The 21,150-nt window shown below is 38.1% G+C and overlaps 1 protein-coding gene across 1 annotated transcript in view; it reads right to left on the bottom strand.

The window, feature by feature from the left end:
* VPS41 (VPS41 subunit of HOPS complex) overlaps nucleotides 1-21,150 on the bottom strand; it is a 197,177-nt gene that overhangs the window by 65,115 nt on the left and 110,912 nt on the right. The window contains exons 9-12 of the mRNA XM_049781729.1: nucleotides 19,956-20,075; nucleotides 18,629-18,775; nucleotides 10,764-10,830; nucleotides 1,527-1,624 (exon numbers count right to left, since the gene is read on the bottom strand). Of these exons, the coding sequence (XP_049637686.1) occupies nucleotides 1,527-1,624; nucleotides 10,764-10,830; nucleotides 18,629-18,775; nucleotides 19,956-20,075 (432 nt within the window). The remainder of the gene's footprint in view (nucleotides 1-1,526; nucleotides 1,625-10,763; nucleotides 10,831-18,628; nucleotides 18,776-19,955; nucleotides 20,076-21,150) is intronic.

Raw genomic sequence — 21,150 nt, 5'->3', positions numbered from 1 at the left:
TTGATTTCATTTGTCCCTTCATAATTAAAACTTAAGGTGTACCTTGGTGGTCTACAACATGAAGTGGCTAAAAGCAGAGGCTTATCGCTATTAAATACATCTTTAAAACATATCCAAGACCCTCCTTTTTCCTTGGAAAATATTCCATTTTCTAATTTGTTCTATAGATGTGGCTTTTCTTGGCTGTTACTCCTTTCCAATGCTCTTTTATTAACAAAAGTTCCCTTCCTTTATTTTTTTTCCAGGTCACTGTTTATTAGGTTTTTCCTCTCTCTCACTTTTTTTCCTTCCATTTTACTGCTTCTTTCCGTATGTCTTTCAATCACAGTCTCAATCTTCCCCACATTTCTCATCAAAAGGCACTGTATTTATTCCCCCAGGAGTCACTGCTTTTCAAAAAAAAAAAAAAAAGAAAGAAAAGAAAATAATAAACTGATGTCCTTCAACAGGGCTAGAAGCCAGCCCTATTGATTTTAGCAGGTCTGAGTGTTCACTTAAGTCCTCAGCATCCCATTGCCTAGCAACAAGAGCACCAAGAGAGCTTCGGGTTACTATAGTGATGGCTTCCTAATGCAAGCACTGGCCCTGCTCAGAGCAATGCTGGAGAGCAACCACCACTTCAAAAGTGCGGCTCCCAGGGTTTTCCAACCCATTTTGATTCCTGACTATCTGAAAAGAAACAAGAAAGAAGAGGATACAGGAGAGGAGAGCCTATATACTGTAAAGGGCTAGTCAATCAATTGCACTTTCTTTTATATACAGCACCCAAAAGAAAATCCTTTACAATCAGCTCTCCTTGTTGATACCTTAAAACTCTTCTCAAACCACAAACCCTGGGGCTGAATAAAGACAAGCTATGGATGGCTTCAAAGGGAGAAGGAGTACAATGCCGTATACTGGACAAACTACTGACCTTCATTCAAAAATCAAATATAGTTGATCTTTTAGATGCCTTTAGCATTTTGGAAATGTTTAATAAGACACAAAACTAAGGAAATTTAATTGCTGTGCTGAAGCCTTTGCAATCATCTATTTCCAAGCAATAATCAAACATCTCAGAAGCCCTGGCCAGTGTGAAGTAAACAAATATGTCTGCCTGTAGGAAATAATGAACTGCCCTTTCTGTAATTCGCTCTGACCACAGGGACCCCTGTTGTTGCAGCAGATCAACTTCACTGCTATCATTTCTGCTAATGCACAGTGTCAGCTTAGTTTCTTGGCCTTTCAGCACGTGGAATCCTTCATTCCTTTCAACTAAAATACCAAGAGAAATGAATAAAAGAAGAAAAAACAGAAACAAAAATTCCAAACAAGGACTCTCTTGTGCTTAACAAGCAATGAGCAGAGGTTCTGAAAAGTAAATATATTAGATCTACAGGGTAATCTCCACCAATGCTATTTTACAGCTTAGGAAGTTCTGACCAGACTCTATATAGCACTGTTCCTTCATGGGAAACCAGAAATGGGTTAATTGATAAAAAATAATAAGCCCACACTTCTCTTTCATTTGGGGGTAAAAGAATTACCGTTTTCTCAGACACCTCCTTCACATAGGAGAGCACCACAAGCTGATCACAGAGAGGCGCAAGTCCGCTGATGTAGAATTCAGTTTCAAACTGAGACACTGTGAACAAAAAGAAGAGGATTTCAGCATTAACACGAGCCCTTTGAGGGAAGGACACACCAGCTGTGAATGGCAGGTCAACTCTTAAAATCCACATGCAGTGTACAGGTGAGCCTACTTTTGGGGCAGTACTGGAAAATGATGGTAAGAATTTATACTGGAAAATTTTTATCATAAACAAAAAAGCAGACTCGTAACAGTGTTAAGTGGTCAAAGGTGACAATGTGGCATAGGTTATAAAAACCCTTCAACTCCCTGAAGAAGCCCACAAAATCCCATGCAAGCTCCTATTAATACTAGGAAAAGAACAAATCTCTTAACATTCTGCTACACTGGCACATTACATCATACTATTAAAGGTTATAATAAATGCTATTTGTAATTACCAAATACCATTAGTACTCTCTTTTGAAAACACAATTAAACACTTATCTAAAGACTGAAAAAGTATATGAGAGCGAGAGAGGGGACATACCTCATACCTTTGAAGGTATGAGGCCATAAGTTTGATCCCCAACACCACCCATATGTCCATGCTATCATCCTGGCTGCCCTGGAGTCACAGCAAGTATGTGATCTTTAGTACAATCAACCAAGTGCATGAAAGGCCCCAAACTGAAGTGTGTAACCCCTGACAACCCCACAACCACACGTACAAGCACTGCTACTAGGTGTGAGTGACCTCTGGTTACTTCAATAACCAAAAAGGGAAAAGGAATCAATAAATAAAATGAATAAAAAGCTTTTGCATGGCAAAAGAAGTGAAAATAAAAAGGCACCTTACTGGGATTTCGGTAAGGGTAGAGAAGGATCCACTATGACAGTAAGAGTTGGAACGATCACTCTGGACAAAACTGAGATGCTGAAAGGGGGATAAAATGATATACTTGGCACTTCTTCATTAACAATAATTAATAAAATTCATTAACATTAACAATAGTCCTAACCATAGTGTCATGGGGAAAAGAGAAAGAAAAACAATTAGAAGCGATATGTCGCCCAGAGGGTGGGAGGGATATTGAGGACACTGGCGATGGAAAATGTACACTGGTGAAGAGAGGTGTACTTCGTTTGATTGAAATTCAACCATGAATAATTTTGTAAGCACGGTTTTTAATTAAATAAAAAAGGCACCTTATTGAATGAATTCATCAGATAAAGAGCTGATATCTAGATTAGTACAGCACTCAAAAAAGTCATCAATAAAAGTTCAGTAACCCCACCCAAAAATGCAGAAAGGGGATGAACAGATACTTCACCAAAGAGGACATGGAGATACGTAGGAGACATCACTGCCTGTGATTAGGGAAAGGCAGATCAAAACAACAATGAGGTTCACTGTTGCTTATTAAAATACCCAGGCTATGAAAATCTCCCATCTACAAATGAATGGGTTAAGGAGCTATGGCATATATTCATGGTGGAATGTGATGCAGCTGTAAAAAAACAAATCACACAGGTCACTACATCCTGAATGGAATGGGAGGGTACTAGGGAAATTAATCAGAGGCAGAGGACAAATAAGGAATGGCCTCACTCATCTACGGAATTATTGATTCAAATCAAAAACATAGAAAGTATTGAACTATGACACTGGAATCTGTTGAGGGCAGTTTGGTGGTAGTGGGGAAAGTAAAACTGTATATCAATACCATAGATTTAAAGACTATTATATTTCTCAAACTATAATAAATTCAATCATGAAAGTAAAAAATACAATAAATGCAAATAATGATAATCAAGCACTTAATCTTAAAGCGAAATGCAATTTAAAATGTCCTTTTAGGGAAAGTATAGTCTAAAAGTAAAAAAAAAATAATGCAAAATTTAAGAAGTATATGGATTTTGGGGCCAGAGATTTACTGTAGGTCAATTGTTTGCCTTGCATGCATCTGACCAGCATTCTATCCTTTGTATTCTAAATGATCTTCCCCAGTGCACCAAGAATAATACCTGAGGCACAGAGCCAGAAGAAAGCCCTGAGAACAGAACTGTTGAATAGAACTGTTTAACTTCTTAAAAAGTCTGGTGCAAAGGTCACTGGGTAACTGCAAATATTGCTATAGAAATATTTCAATAATTAGCTACAGTCAAGTATTTTTCTATAAAACAAAACAAAGATGTCCAGAAGCACTTCAAAAGCTTACATTGTTAAGTACTAAATCTTATCAGATTTTTCTATTTGAAAATTAGTAATGATTTCAGCAAAGATTACAAAAAGTAACAAAATCATAAAGTAACAAAAATTTTAAGAATAAATGGTACATAAAAACACAACAGAGATATAAGACCATGTTCACATAAAGATTAAATAAGATTGCATTTCATTTTACTAAATTTAATATTATGAATGTTAACATATTAATATTGTGGGGAGAAGATTGCACAATTATTGTCACATCCAGATAAGTCACAATGGATTACAATAATAGCGTTTTATCTTAAGTTTTAAACGTTTGCTATTTAGTAGTAACTCATCTCCATTAACATCCACTAATAATATTAGATAAAATCTCATGTTAAAACATACTCCCTTCCTAAATGTGAGCTCCTGGTTTTAAATAATGACTGTCTATAGCTATTCTGCATTTAGAAAAGGCATTTCTTAATGAATAGTGATTTTCTCACGTTTTATACATGATTGTTTTTAGATTTATCATGATTCCTTTTATTCTTTACATTCAATCTAAGAAACACTGGCTAGAGACAGTGGGTCAAAATAAACGTAAAAGAAAAAACTTGAATAACAATATTTTTCCTCTAAAGAACAGACATAATCTACTTAAATTTTACAAATCATATAAACTACCTTCAGATGAAGAGTAGACCAATGCAAGTTTTCTTTTCTGTTCCCTAAAATTCTATCCAATTTTGCATAACCAATCACGGTTTTAATAATTTTAAAGGTTTTATTTTCCTTAGAGGAAAACCAGTTTAAATAAAAGAAAATTATAGTTCTACTCCCACAGCAGTTCATCTTTAAAGTGATTATCTGGAAAAGATAAGTTACCAAGAAAATTATGATTAACACTGCTGAAAAATATTGCAAAAAATAAGACAGAAGAACAGAGTGTAAAAAAAAAGGCAGTATGTAGCAAGTGAGGCATAAGGAAGCAGCTAGGCTTCACAGCAAAGGGGTCTAGTGTGAGTAAAGTAGGCATGAGGGCCCTGTAGGATGTGAGTTTGATTCTCTCTAGACTCCACTGAGCCAAGGTGTACAGGAACAATTACCCAAATTATCAGCCAATAACTGCTGTTCACTGGTGTACGCAGGGGGATCAAGTGCTCCCAGACATGCTAGAAGAAAGTCAATTCTAGATAAAGAAAGATTCTTAGCAGGCTAAAAGAGAGAAACTTTTAAAAGTACCATATGCATCAATCCAGTTTAGGGAGGCTGGGTTCAGAGAGAGGCTGGTCCCATCCATAGCACTGAGGCAGAAGAAAGACTACGCTATGCTTCTTAATCAGCCTTGTGCGAGAGAATATTCATTCAAGCCCCAAATCCAACTTGTAAATGGGAATGAAAATGTTCTAGGAGCCACAATGAAGACAAAAGGAGGTGGAATTTCTTAAGGCAAGATAGCTGGAGCCAGCACTGAACAAAAGGTGTGCATCAAGAGCCTTCTGTAAGACGGCAGGAATTGGTGTTTTTCCAAGCAGGAAAAAATCTGAAGCAAACGCCATCATTGTAAGCAAGGGTGGAGTAGCAGAACGTGGAGTGAATCTCCCTGCCCCAGGCAGCACTAAAGCAAACCCCTTCCCATCACAGGTGACCAAGTAGAGGCTGAAGAATGAACACATTCTATCCAGACTAAGGCTAGAGTGACACAGTCAGTCTTCTCTGGAATAACTGGTTAGATCCCAGGCCCGGTCAAAACTAGGGTTGAATCACAATACTCTTCCCAAGGTGGCTTGGGCCTGACACATAGCTAGATACAAGCAAATGAGAACACCAGGTCTGCTTGGGGTGATATGTGCTTCTGGGCACTCCTGGTCATGAGTCCCCATTTACTGCCTTCATTTGTCAGACTTAGACAAGAGTCAGCCACCAGTAACTGCAAACTCTGGGATGCAGCACCATTCTTTCCTGTTTTAGTGGACAGATGATGTGATTACAAATTTCCAACATAGGTCTAGGGCTACACAAAGTTAGCATCAGAGATTAGTGAGCAGCATTGAGGCCTCTGCTATGGGGGACCTAAAAGTAGACAAACTCACAGACAGCAAACAGTGAACATGATGCATACTCTGCTACAGGCCTCCTCAAAGTGAATAGCCACACAGACAACTCTCGCATTACGCCAGACACAATGGAGAATCAGAGGAGTTCACTTGCATTCATGGATAAAGACAACAGCCCAGGAGGACCCCAAGTACATCATCTCCCTAAATTCCCCCCAAACGGCTTTTTATAATGTGTAAAGCAACATTGCTAAGAATGTTTACTGAGGGACCAAAGTGACAGTATAACCTTGCAATGAGACTGAGCAGGGTTCATTTCTCAACATTCCTTATGCACTCCTCAGTATACTTGAGCACCACCTGGAGTGATCCCAAGTAGAGAAGAAGCAGAAGTTAAGACCTAGTTCACCTTATATGGCCCCCAAGTTAACTAATAAAAAAGGAAAAGTACATAGATTAACTAGGTACAAACTTTTTTTTTCAGCCTCACTGGATGGAGTTCAGGTGTTACTCCTGGCTCTGCACTCAGAAATCACTTCCAGCAAGTTCAGTGTACCATATGGGATGCCAGAGACCAAACCAGGTTGGCCCCGGACAATGAAATGCTCTTACCTGCTGTGCTATTGCTCCCTCACCTACTTATTGTGAAAAACATTTTTTAGAAAGAATGATCACTGAACTGAAGAAAGTAAAAAAAGAGAGTTCCAACAAGGTAAGAGAAAATATGAGAACACCTCAATCAAAAATTAGATTTGTGAAAGCTACAAAAAAAGAAAGAAGAAAATCAAGGGGGAAAAAAAAAAATCTCTGGGACAGCATCAGGAAAAATAGCAGACTATAAGCATTCTAGAAGGAGAGAAAGACAGAATGGGGAAATGGGAAAGTATCATTGGCTGAAAACTATAATGGAGAACTTCCCCAGACAGGATTAAATCAAATATCCATTTCCAAAAAAAGCCCAAAGCATTTCAAACAAAGTAAATCTGAAAAGAACATCAAATCACATGTAATTAAAATGCTAAAGCCAAAGATAAAACATGAAGAGCAAAAAGAGAAAGCCAAAAATAAGAGAACCCCCACATAAGATTCACAGATTTCTCAGATGAAACAGTGTAGACCAAAAGGGAGTGGCATGACACAGCCAATATGTTGAATGAATAGTAAATATCCAGGGGCCACTTAACTGCACCCCATTCTGCTTTGATTCCCAATACTACAAATGATTCCCAGAGCAGGGTAGGAGGGTGGGAGTGACTTCGAGGCACAGAACAAGGAATAGCCCTTGATACCACTGCACAGGTCCAAACAAACTAATAAAAACCATAATAGCTAAGATTTGGAAATAAACTAAAAACTCAGAAATATCTCATGCTTAAGAAATATACAGTCACAAATGTTTCCTTAATCTCAATAGCATTTTCTCTAATTTATTAAAGAACATACTGTTCAGGGTTAAAGCAACTGTAATCCAGACCTCCTAATATTTTTTTTTTCCTTTATCCTAGTCAAGTACACTTATCTAAACCACTTTCCCTCCTGCTGTGGAAATGGTTTATATTCTTAAAGGTTTGCTCTCAAGAGGGGGAAAAATGGTACTTAACCACTAACCACAGTAGCAAGATGTCAGTAAGGAAATATTGCAGTACTTACATGCAGTCTATTTCATGTCAATTATAGCACAGATAAGCAATACTTTAATAATAATATGATCCCAGGGCTAGTAGGGCCACCCTGGGTCAATCATTAGCAGTGAGGAAGCTGGGATGAATTCCTGCATGGTGATTAGAAGCATCATGATTAGGTGAGTGCCTATTGTGTCCCAAGTACTGTGCTACCAACATTTCTTCTGCCATGTCTAATTCTCACAACCATCTGGAGAGGCTGGGATTGCTGCTTCCATTTCACAGGTCAGAAAAGCCTGGTTGAGGAAGCAGAAGGAAGCCTGTAAAGATCACACAGGGGAGGGCCAGAGTGATTGTTCAGTATAGCTTATCTTGCATATTGCCAGTCCAAGTTGGATCCTCAGAATCCTACAACATCCCCTTAGTACTACCAGGGTAATTCCTAAGTGCAGAGCCAAGAGTAACTCCTGAGCATTGGCAGACATGACCCAAAAATCAATCAACCAACCACCAAAAGATCACACAGGAACCATGCACTGTGTAGTCTCCTGGGACATGAAATCTGGTAATTTAAAGGCATGAGAGTCTATCCACTTTAATGTCATGAAGTAGGATTTGGGTAAGTCACCAATTTCAATAGTCACTGCTCATAAATGGTCAGGTATTTAAGACCACAAACACTGGAAGGTAACAAAAAGGGGAGGACAGCTGCTGTAGCTTCAAGGTTCCCAAAAGGTTTTATTTCTTAAATCATTCTGCTTTTTTAAAACTCGCCAGTATTTAAAATGATCTAAAGTTTACACAATTGAAACATTCAGAGAAATCCTTTCTTTTTTTCTGAGAGTGCTACTGTTTTCCAGGAGGAAAGAAGACAGATGCTGAAAACATTAATCTCATCTCTGTTGTTCACTCAATACCTTTGTATTCTGTATCAACCAACTCTGTCCAAACTCTGAGAATTATAAACTATGTATTTCTATCTGGTCACTCAAAAACCTGTTAAAGCCCTAACATCAACTTTTGACTTCCAGGACAATAATATCCCAGATTTAAGTAACATAGCCAGACTAGTTATGTGGGTAATATACTTCTTTATCTGGTGTTATAGATATTTTCATGTTCTAATGATAACTTGCTTCACCTTATAATGATCCATCAGATTTATAAAATTTATATTCCCTATTTGCCATCCAAATAAATATATAAAAATTTTCAGTCAACTTATAAAATAGCAAAACCATTTTTGTCACGACATGGCTCAGTAACACAAACATAGTTTTTAGTGGAGTCCAAAGATCTGGAGCCCATCCTTGGTAAATAGGTAGCTGGCTAGTTTAGTCCCTGACACCACGTGTTTCCTAGAGCAGTATCAATTGTGCCCTTGATTAACCCTAATATTGGAGGACCCTCAAATGAAAAATTAAAGCACAAAATTCAATTCTATTATATATGTTTGATAAAAGTGTGTATATTTTCTTCCTTTGAAAATTTGAATTTGGGGCCCGGAGAGATAGCACAGCAGCGTTTGCCTTGCAAGCAGCCGATCCAGGACCAAAGGTGGTTGGTTCGATTCCTGGTGTCCCATATGGTCCCCCGTGCCTGCCAGGAGCTATTTCTGAGCAGACAGCCAGGAGTAACCCCTGAGCACCGCCGGGTGTGGCCCAAAAACAAAAACAAAAACAAAAAAAAGAACAAAAAAAAAAGAAAAAAAAAAAAAGAAAATTTGAATTTGAATACTTTGGATGTCTGCACAAAGTATGAAAGTACATAAATCTTTGTATACTCATGCACAGTCCTCTGAGTCCACTGGCACCGAGGGAGTCACTCCACACATTATTTGGCATTGTTATGTATGAGCTTGGAATGTGCCTAGCACTGTATATAAGACACAAACTCTGAGTAACAGTCAATCTCATGTGAGCACTCATGTAGATTCTAACTAGGTAAATGAAAAGGAAATGTTTTGAATAACTAGTCACTGCAACTGAAATATTCTAAAATGACAGTACTAGGCCGGCTAACAACAGAAGAACCAGACTTTGTTACTGAGAGTTCCAATGGCCTTTCCCAATAGTGCGACATTTTAAGCTGAGAAATGTTGAGGGGTTAATGATGAAGAGTCTGAATCCTTTAGAGGCAAAGAAGGAACACAGCCAGGGAAAGGAAAGGCTGCTTGGTGTGATACAGCAGCAAAGACCAAGCAAAATTTAAAAAGAGGATGAGGTAAGAACCCTGTGTCATGTTTCAACTCTATTCTAAGAACATGGGAAGGACTGAGGGATAGAGATATGATCTAACTTGTATTTAAGCTGTAGTGGGGAGACTTGAGAACAGTAATTGACAGTGGAAGGAAATAAATCAGAAGGCTATCCAGATAAAAGATTATTACAATTTAAATCTGACTGGTGCTGGTGACATATATTACTTAAAAAGGACCAGGAATCAGTATTGTGCTAAGAACAAATTGTGCTAATCTGGGAATTCTAACAAACAACCTGTGGAATCAGAATTTCTTTCAAGTTTTATACGTAAGAATAATGAAGTTGGGTTAGAGAGCAGGGAGATTATTTGCATGTGGCCGACCTGGGTTTGATCCTCAGCACTGCATATGCTTCCCTGACAGCACCAGAAATAAGCCCTGAGCAAAGAGCCACAAGTAAACCCTGAGCACTGCTGGGTATGTCCGGAAACCAAACAAAACAGAAGAATAAATAGGCATAAAGAAATTGTCCAGAGGCCAGATAAAAAACAACAGAACCAGAAACACTGTCCCTCCATCAAGAACTGGAACCCTCTAACCCACAGTAACTCGGTTTCAGAACCAACTACAATGTTGTCGTACAATCAGGAATACAATTACTAAAGTGGCCCAGGAGCAAAGTTGCAAAATGTAAAAGAAGAGACTTCTGAATACTATTTCATTAAGCAACCAAGTGCTGAGCCCTGAAAAAACATGAAGAACATGGCTTTCTTTTGAAAGTGTAAATCATAAAAATGAGTCAGAAGGAAAGGGATAGACATAGAATGTCCTCTCTCATCTGTGGGACTTAAAGATACAGAGCAAGGCAGCAACCAAGGGGTCAAAAACAATACAAGGAGAGAACTGGCCTACACAATGAGTTTTGGGGGCTTTGTAATAATAAAAGGGAAAGGCACTGGCGACCGTGGGAGGCAGAGGTGGGGACACTGACTATGGATGTGATGTTGCAATCATGCACAAGTGAAGCTATTGTTACACAGCCTCAATCAATATATATATTTTTTTTAAAGAAAAAGTTTAATTAAAAATATAATAAAGCTAAAAAGGGAAAGTTGATACTCAGAGAAGGACATACCTATTTCAACATATCGACTAGGCAAGTCCCTCATTTCACTGGCATGACGCTCCTTCACTGAACAAATCTAGAAAGGAAATTCACGGGTTAGTTTTTCAATTAAGGGGAAACTTCATCACAGTGCACTCAGCATATGAAACTGTCCTTAAACTACAAGTTGAAGACTGAGAGCACATGGCTTAAAAGACAAATTAAGTTGGTCTTAAATGACATACTGTAAACAATCATTATTTCTATCCTCCAACATTACTCTTCAAAAAATAAAGTAACTACAGTATAATTTAAACATTACCGAATCTCAGAAATTCTATGTAAGGGCTACTGTTAGCATTTTCCAAATACACAAACTCTGGCAGAAAAGCCAAAATGGCCACTAGCTAATGTCGGCAACATCTGCATACAGTCTTATGTGTCCATACATAAAGTTTCACTGATGCTAGATAATACCTAGCAACAGTGGCGTATGCTAGTCTTCTACATTGATACAATCAATGTATTGTATCATTTCATCTGGCGATGAAATTACAGATTACAGCCTGGCTTCTGGCCTGCTTCCTGCTTTTATTGTTATGAGTATAATCTAAGAATATATTTATTCATTCATTCATTTATTTGTTTCTTTATTGGGTCACACCTGGCGACATTCAGGGTTTACTCCTGGTTCTGTGCTCAGAAATCACTCCTGGCAGGCTTGGAGGGCCATATGGGATGCTGGGGATTGAATCTGGGTCCGTCCTGAGTTGACCATGTGCAAGGCAAATGCCTTACCACTGTGCTATTGCTCCAGTCCCCTTAGAATACTTTTAAAGACAAGGAAGGGAAGGAGAAAGGAAGGGAGAGAACAAAACTAAATGAAAAGCACCACAAATGGTCTTTTGAGCTCTATCAGGAATAACCCCTGAGCACAGATGGATGTGGCCCCCAAACCAAAAATAATTTAAATAAATAAAATCCCATTATATAGTTTGGATGAAGATATATACATTTCCATTTTTATATTTCATACACACTACATTTGCATTAGTCTAGAGAACAAAACTAAGGTTCTATTTTTGTTTTCATTTCTATATTTTCTAAATTATATTTTATTTTGCAATAAAAAACAGGAACATTTCATAAAGGTCCAGTCAATCAGATTAAGTTAGTATTGTCCCAATTTTAATTACAGATCAGTCTATGACTACTTTTTGTGTTATTATATATCTGCTATCCTAAATATAAAACAGAACAAAAAACAACATTAGGAAACCTAAAATTAAAAAAATACTTAAATGGGTATAATAATGTAATATTCTCATTCACCTTGTTGCTGTAAATATATCATTATATATTAACATATTAACATAACATACATATAATATATAATAATATAATATAAATCATACATAATATTATAATATATAAAATAATTACATATTATAATCATATTATACTATAAAATATATAATATATTATATACATTATATTATGTCATATAATAAACAGGTCTATAATCCAAGAAACAAAACAGATGGTTTTTTATTTTTATTATTGGGGAGAGGCTATAGTATTAACCTTAGTTAATACATGTAGTTAATGTTAATGTAGTTCAATACATTATTTTTAGTCCTTATGTAACACAAGCTTCAATTTCCTTAAAGTTTTACGTTACTGATTTACTATTATAAATTGTATTATAAATGAATGAATCCCCATTTAGACAGTTTTCCCCCTTCCATTTAATACAAGCAAGAGTACAAAGAATATAGTTTTCTATAAAACGTTTGCACTTTTTCCTCTTAGAAAAAATTCCTAGAAGCAGTCCAACGTATAAGTACAGCTGTAAGAAGTTCCTTCAGTCTGTGTAAAACATATATCGAGGGGCTGGAAAGACAGCACAATGGGTAGAGTGCTGCCTTCCATGTGCCATACACAGGGTTCCATCCCTGACATTGCATATAGTCCCCTGAGGTTCATTAGGAGTGATCCCTGAGCACAGAACCAGGAGTAACACCTGAACACTGCTGGGTATCAAAAATTAAACAAAAACAAAAGCTTGGGCCCAAATTTCTGCCCAGCAACATGATGAAACTTTATGAACATTTGCATTCTGTAACACAGAATCCATGGTTGTAAGGAGAGAAGCATATGTTGTTTTCTTCCTTGATTCCTTTTCATCACTTGTATCCTATCAATCTTGATTTACCATCCACTTAACCAATTTCCCCCAACTTCCTCCTCTTTTCTGCCACGCTTCTGATCTACTCTGTTCATACTTAGTAGAAAAGTACATTATCTAAATAAACAACATGCTCCACCAGGCCAAATGGGTGACTATTTTAAATGTGTTGATAAGTCACTGGAGAGTAGTCATTCAAATGATTTAAAATGTGAACACACACCCAGCAGCAAGATGAATGAGAATATTAGAGTCAATCAGCACCAGCCCCAAGTTAAGCTTTAGATAAAGCTCTTTACTTTGGGAGACCACAGTGTAATATGAGAGTCACAGAATTCAATGAGAGATGGGAGCACTATGTGACGGGAAGGAGCAGGGACATGCACTGGCAGAAGCAGAAAGCTTCCTGAGATGGGGTACATGTGGGCTCTAGGCAAAAACCCAAAGGCAACTCCACACTTGGGGTAAGGTGATTCCAAAAGAAATCCGAGCACAGGGAGAGCCAAGCAGGGAGAAGTCAGTATAGTTAGTGGAAGCTTAGAAAACAGGTGAAAGAAGTCAGCATGCTCTAAGTAATGACTCCTCCTTGAGAGGTTTAATGAAGAAACCCACATCAGCTCATCAGTAAACTAGAAAGATTCTAACTGCACAGTTGACGACAGGACTATGAGGATGAGGGTAAAGCCAGGGAGATTTGACAGAAGTTAAGAAGAAGAGAAGAGGCCTGGAAAACAGAGAACATGAACAACTTCTAATCCTGAGTTATCCCTGAGATAATATTATCAACTCTTTGTTAGAGAAGAAAACAGTACCCCATAGTGACCCAACGGCATGAAACTTGAGCTGGAACTCAATGGAGGAATCTAGCATCTGCACAACTTTCCAGGAACAAGGGATAGGACACTATTTATCAGCAATTGATTGCGCTTTGCTCCACCTTGTTCAACCCTGTGGTCTGAGCTTGTATCCCCATGTCCAGCTCCCAGAGGAGGGAAAGCTAGTGTCTATACATAAGACACGTGTGCCACTTGAACCTGCAGTGCAATGAAAAAGCAAATCAACGATTTTGCCAGCTCCTTGAACACTAACTTACTCTTCAAACTGTTCCCTCTTACTGCAACCTACTTACAAGTTCAGTTGACTGCCAACAAAAACACATTCTCTTAACAATCTTTCTGATTTCAATCACTGGGGCTTTGCCTTTCAGTTAAAGAAAGGCCACCATTTACTCTTCTTTTCTTCACACTCCCCACTCACCCCGAGAATTTACACTCAAACTATATCCAGGTTTCAGTCATCCTTTGCTGTTGCCACTGAGCTGATCCTGGACACCACCATTTCTTCACTGAGGTAGCCTCCTTCCTCCTCCTTTGCTTCCTGCCCCTTTGTTGTTCAGCTCCACACAGAACCAGAGCAAGCCTTTGAAGACCTAAGTTTGTTGTGGACTAGCTCTTGGGTTCCAATTGAGTTAGAGAACTTCTTTGAGATCCCTTGAGGAGAGTGGATACATGGGCAGTGAAATATGAAGAAAATGAGGCCACACAATGTATGTGGAGAAAAATCGTGTTCTAAAATTTAATATGAGGGGCCAGGGATAAATTGCCAGTCATACAGCTACTTCCCAGTACCCCAAAACATTAACAGTAGCCTTGTCTTATATACATAACAATTCGCTTGGCTAGGGGGATAAAAAGTAAGATTCCTGAGTTATAAAGGAGGTTAATTTTAACATCTCAAAGCAGTTCCTGACAATGTAAATTTTACGTTTTACCCTCAAGTGTAAAATAAAGGATGAGTGAGAAGCAGGAATTCTGTCTCAAATTCCTGTTTTCAAGAGGAGAGGTTCCATTGTTTAAAGGTCGAAGTGAAGGAGAGAGCTGTATCTACAAAGATGCAATTCTCATTTCTGGGAAAAGTCACATAGCTCAAATCTGCATCCTGGCAAAACCCTTCCTGATTCCCAGAAGCAGAAACTGCAATGAAGACAGAGAAAGAGAAAAATATATAGTTTCTAATTGTCTTTAATTTGATGCTGAAATTATCTAGGTAAAGGGAATTTAATCAAGGCTATATTTGCTTATAATACACACAGCAGAAGGAAGAATTAATTATTGGCTAATTAGATGTGAAGGAAATATAATGTCAGTGCCATAACACGAATTTTAAAAATATCTCTAAGGAATTTACCATTTATCCACACAGGGATGAGGCTTCCCAGCGGGCCTTCTGGTGAAAATTCCTTTGGAGTATATGAAGAATATGACACCCTAGTGGGCCTTCTGTCCATCCTCCTCAGAAATATAGGAATTCCTATTAATGGCGTGACATAAGTTAGCTCCATAATACAGAGTCCTCTTCGGGTTTATCATCTCACTCAAAAATAGAGCCAGAAAGACTTTACAAACCCGTGAAGCCTGACACAGATTATTAAATCGCAGTCACCCCTAGCCTCTCCTCCTTTACCCATAACACACTACTCTTCTCTCTGTTGCCCCTGTCTGCTTGGTTTCCTCCCCTCAGCTCTTCTCCTGTAACTTATGAGACTTCCCTGGATGTATCATTCAGTGAACGTCTTCCCTTCACTATCAAACTGTTGAGATGTTCTTCGGGGTCCTCACTCTTATCAATGTGGCAAATCTACCTGCTTGTCTTATTTCCAACTTTTCTCAACAATTTCTTGCTAAATCTGCCAAGGGATGGAATCCATGCATTTCTTTCTGTCTCTTTAACATTAAAAGACTGTTTGACATAGTGAAGGAGCTTGGTTTAAAGTTTCTGTCATCCACTTGAAAGAAAGAATGAAATGATCAGTTCAAGCTGCACCTGCAGCTTCTCTCACACATAACATAACCAGAGAAGGAAGATTACCTTCTTTTCTTCCCTCAGCAGAACAGAGAGTTCTGAACTGAAATATGCTCAAATTGCTACCAATTAAGTATGAAGAGGCAAAATCCCTAAGAAAATAAAATACATGACATGAAACACAGTTATATAAATCATACCCTAAGTTGACTATAATGAAAATGTACTTATTTCTTGTGGCAGTCATAGCATATAACTATAAACACAGTAGGCTACACTGGCAGAGATATTTTTCTCACAGTTCAGTCAGATAGAGCTGTGGTTTGCCTCCAAAGATTGGAGGCTGAGGAAAATAACTTTTTCATAAAGCAACAGGAAACTTCTGTTGACTGACATCTGCAAGCTTCAGTGGGCCCATGTCAAAGAGTGGGCAGATTGCTGCTTTTCCTTCACAGGTTCTCAGAGATCTTTTCAGTCTTCTGAAGCTTCTGGTGGCTGCTAGCATCCCTCAGCAACAAGACTCCACTCTGTCTTCTATCCTGTGGCAGTGCGTCGTTAACAAAGGCAAATATGACTTGATGGGAGCCTACCTAGGACAAAAGAGCATCTCCCCATCTCAAGGAGCTGAGTTCAATCACAGCTCTAACTAAACTCTTGCACTAAGGAAGACACAATTGCAGGCTGCTGGAGTGAAAGCTGAAGCTTAATGGAGAACATTTCTCAAGCAGTACTCAATGAAGTTCTCATGAGGATACATATAAATGAAAGGCAAATTTTCTGTGTCTCTCGCCAGAATAAAAGGAGATCATAACTTCAAGAGAAAGAACCATTTAATTCATGTAAGGAAATTAAGAATTACCAAGACTCTAAATTTATTGGCTGAATATCATGTACCTGAGTGAGGAAGACTGGGAAATCATTATATGTAATACTAGGTGATTGAACACAGCTTCTTTTTATAGAATGGAAAGAGGCTGTATTCTCTCAACACATAAAAAGTTACCTCCACTTCAGTAACAAAAGTCTGGGGGAATAGTTTAAGGGTTAGCAGGCACCTTGGTTTGATCCCCAGTTTGGTATCCTATCCCCCCAGCAATACTGCACATAGCCCTGGTAGCACATAAGCACTGCTGGGCTAGAAGAATACCATATTCTGGGGTCCCAGTACTCAGCCTTTCAATTTAGGACTGGCCCTATGAACACTTCTAGGGAGAAGAGGGCAAGGAAGAGGAGAGTAGAATAGATGAGAGGAGGGTAGAACAGGAGATGGGCAGAGAGGAACAGAGGAGGGAAGGAAAAGGGAGGGGTGAGGATAGGCAGAGAAGGGCAGGACAGAAGAGATGAGTAAGGGTTAGGAAAAGAGGGAGAAAGGGAGGAATGGAAGAAAAGAAGGGAGAGAGAGAGAAGGAAGGAGGGAAGGGGAGGGAGGGAGGGGGATTTGAACTTACCAACATTCTAAGGGCAAGGAGGACTGTACAAACTCAAGTTAACAAGTGCTTGGTTCAGTTATGACTAACAATCACTGCATGAATTATTTCGCTGTCTTCCTTTTCCACAGAAAAACAAATTTTAAATAGCCATGGATTTTTCATGACTTTTCTAGGGTTTTACAGTCTAACCAAGGCAGCCAATATGTCAGTTAAATATATCAGAATCTGTGCTAAGCTTGTCATAAGCATCACATCACTTAATCCTACCCCAAAATGCCTATGTGAAAACAATGAGTACTCTGGACTTAATAAGAGGAAGGTATAAAATACCATTTAGCTAAATTAAAATTTTTGGAGAAAATTTTCTATTGTTGCTGTTGTTTGTTTAGATCAGGGGTCTCAAACTCGCGGCCCTCGGGCCGTTTGCGGCCCTCCATACAACATTTTGTGGTCCTGCCCTAGAGAATCTTTTTTTGTTTTGTTTTGTTTTGTTTTAGTTGTTTGGGTCACACCCCCCAATGTTCAAGGCTTACTACTGACTTTGCACTCAAGGATCACCCCGACTTTGCCTCCTGTGGCCCCAGGTAAATTGAGTTTGAGATCCCTGGTTTAGATGAAGCTATATATTTTAAAAGAAAAGAAATTATTTTTGGCTCTGTAGTTGCTTACAAGACAAGCCCTGACAGGCATGAACTAAAACTGAGTTAACTTTGGGTTCTCTGACAGAGAAAAGCTAAATTTTATTTACCCAGGCACATAAAGGGCCAATAATTAAACACCACAAAATACTCTCAAATCTCATTATAAATTGATTTATACTCTGTTGAACCATTACTAAGCAAACAGGATGACTTAGTTTTACCTTTCTTTTTCTGCCATCAGAGTTAATGAAGAAGCTATGGGTCAAATCTTGGGAAATGGAAATAACAATAGAGTAAGCAAAGCCTGATTGAACAATAAAACTAGACATGTTTTAGAAATCACTGAGGCCAACCGAGCTCTGGGAAATTTCTGAAAGGTGAAAAAAAAAACAAAAACAGTGCATAAACATAAAAGAGTACAAACTGTTTTTGTAAGGCATGAAAAAGAGAGAACATATCTTAAGGGGCCGAGGAGAAAGCTCAAAGGGCTTATGATGCCTGCTAGGATTCATAGGGCCCTGGGTTTAATTTCAGGCCCTAGCTCCATATGGCCCCCTATGTACTGTCAGAACTAACTCTGGTACATTGAAGGGAAGAGAGGGGGAAGGAGTGAGGGGTGGGGAAGAGAAGGGAAGGGGAAGGAGGGGAGGGGAGGGAAGGAAAAGAGAGATTATCTTTAAACTTAAGCACCTGAAAGAGTTTGAGCATTAACTGGTATCATGGGGCCAAACTATTCAAGTGAAAAAATTTTCATCTGCAGAGTTGTTCAAGAAATCATATTCCCTCAGTGGAGCTATAATAACAAGTACTAATTATAAAGACATGAAAAACTACCTTGATGGAAGCCCCCCAGCCAATAATCAGGGTCACATTGTCCTTCCAGCAGAGACTGCAGGGATACATATCTGGTCGAAGACTTATATCATCCCGGGGCACATTGGTGATTCTCTGCTTTGAAGTGATGTCAAAAATCTTCACACCCTGGAAAACAGAACAGCATTATAGACTCTCTATTCCAGAGAAGAAAAGGAAAGGAAAATTTATTAACCCTCACTGCAAGACACTGTGGATCCCTGGCATTGCAAAATATTATCAGTGCTTTCTGAGCATTACAGAGAAACTTGCAAGCTTTCCAACTAACCACAAACTGTATAAATAATAACAATAATAAAAATAATATCTTCATCTTTCAAGGCTCAAGCGATTAATTAGTGGATGGCTTGGGTGACAAATTCACAGGTATCAAGAACTACATTTCCGAAATGACAGATGAGTAACATTTCTAATTATATTAGACCACTGCATAAATAAAGTTGGTTTTTAAGAAACCCTTTTGAAAAGCCACTGTGCAACAAAAGTATGCCTGACATTTTAAAGCACTCAAATGGGAAACAGAGACATATAACAAACTAACAGCAAGTAAACGAAGAGGTCATTTGTTTGCCTTTACTTCACTCAGAAGAAGTGGGAAAAATACTGAATAACAAAGGAGTCTGGAGATTTCTACAATTCATAGCTGGCCAGGTCTGAATTTACCCATTTACTACATCATACTACATTATATCATGTAATTTTACTCATTTATTACTTTATATCATTTATTAGTTTATCAAAAAATTTTAAAAGATATACCAAGGGTCTAAAAGGTAACTTTTAAGCTTTCTACTTAGCCTAACACATATTGTGTAAACTTTAAGTAAGAAAAGCACCGAAAATTACAATCTTCCTTCTTAAAGAAAGCCCAATTTTTGCCTGTGATTATTCTGTGAGTAAAAAAGAAACCAGCAATATATTGCACTTGTTTAATATCAACTATTACTTGCCTTTGGCTAATAGGCAAATAGTATTTTCAAACCCACATTCCCAATGCAGCCCTTCAGTTATTAAGATGCCTTTTCATTTTCTTGGGCTATTTTCCATGCCTCAGGTTTTTTTACTCTAAATAGAGCTTAGAATATGTTGGGAATTACTCTATTATGAAAGCCAAAAGCAATCATTCCTTTAAGCTTCCAGGGAGGGTACTTATCACCAGGCATAGCTTTTAGAAATGACCATGGCACATGACATCTGTTTTCTTGGAAGAGACCATCCCTTCCCTCTTCTACTCACTCCAGCCTTTCCCTGATGGCAACCTTTCAGAAGATGGGAACTGCGCTTTTACCATATTATTAGCCCAAGCAATCAGATGGCCTCTCCACTTCACACTCCGTATGTTCCCTTCGCCTTCGTGCAGAACTGAAGACTTCCATCTGCTCATCCAAGACCGTTCAAACAACAGCAACTAGAGATAAACAGAGGAAAAAGTTGTTTCAGGAAGGGAGAAGCTCGTACTACATTCCTTACTTACTATTCCTATTTAATTGTGGACAATAAAGAGTACACAAACCCTAGTATATTTTATGCAGACATACATTCACACAGGATACATTTTGCAAACATTTTCCAATGCACCTTAGCCTACTTGGGATGAATGCTGTTTAAGTCTGTTGGTGTGTGGGCATTAGTACAAAGTTGGACCACAAGATGGCACCAAAATACCAAAAGTTATGAAGAATAGTACACTACACTCCAGAAAATAAGACCAGAAAGTTCTTTAAATTAGTTAGCGATTACTTTTTGTAACAAATTAAAACCTTATCATTTTTCTCTGAAGATAAATTATCAGTCACAGATTAAACTGCAACAGCTAAAAGCTGTCTTATTTTTCATTTAACCCCAGAAAAATAAGTTGACAATGTTTGAATAGTAATTTATTTATAAGAGAAATAATCTTTTATTTACATTTTCATTTTATTTAAATTAATTAAATCTAATCAGAAATATCTGTAAAATATCATAAGAGCTCTTACAATATTCTGAGGGAAAAGACTTTAATTTAAAAAAAGTGGACAAATATTATTGCCAATTAAATTACTGTCAAACAGGGATTTGCCAAAATCCCTAAGAATTGTGCTAAAGAGAGAGCAAAAGGGTCTAAGTCTGTGAGCTATATGCCAGTAACCCAAGTTCCAATGTCCAGCCCCATATGTAAACCCCAAGCAGTGTCAGGAATAAAATCTGAGCACCACTGGGAGTGGCCCAACCCCCTAACTACCCCCAAACTCCTAAGGCTGACAAAGTACAGTGCTAGTTAATTCATACTATTACTGTAATTAATAACTGTTATTATTGCTACTGAGGCCACATCTTGTGGTGATCAGGAACCTGGAGCCTGCAGATCAACTCATGTATTATCACAATATAAAGTACTTTTTCTTGCTATATTAAACTTAAATAGTTTTAAAAAGACATCTTTTGTTTACAGTTTATGACCTTAGACATGTAACCTGAAGTGGCAGGTATCCTTCAAAAGAAGT

The sequence above is a fragment of the Suncus etruscus genome, chromosome 10 (genome assembly GCF_024139225.1).
Source record: "Suncus etruscus isolate mSunEtr1 chromosome 10, mSunEtr1.pri.cur, whole genome shotgun sequence".
Taxonomy (NCBI): Eukaryota; Metazoa; Chordata; class Mammalia; order Eulipotyphla; family Soricidae; genus Suncus; species Suncus etruscus.
The sequence above is the reverse complement of the archived record's forward strand: the minus strand, read 5'-3'. Positions and strand labels throughout refer to the sequence as shown.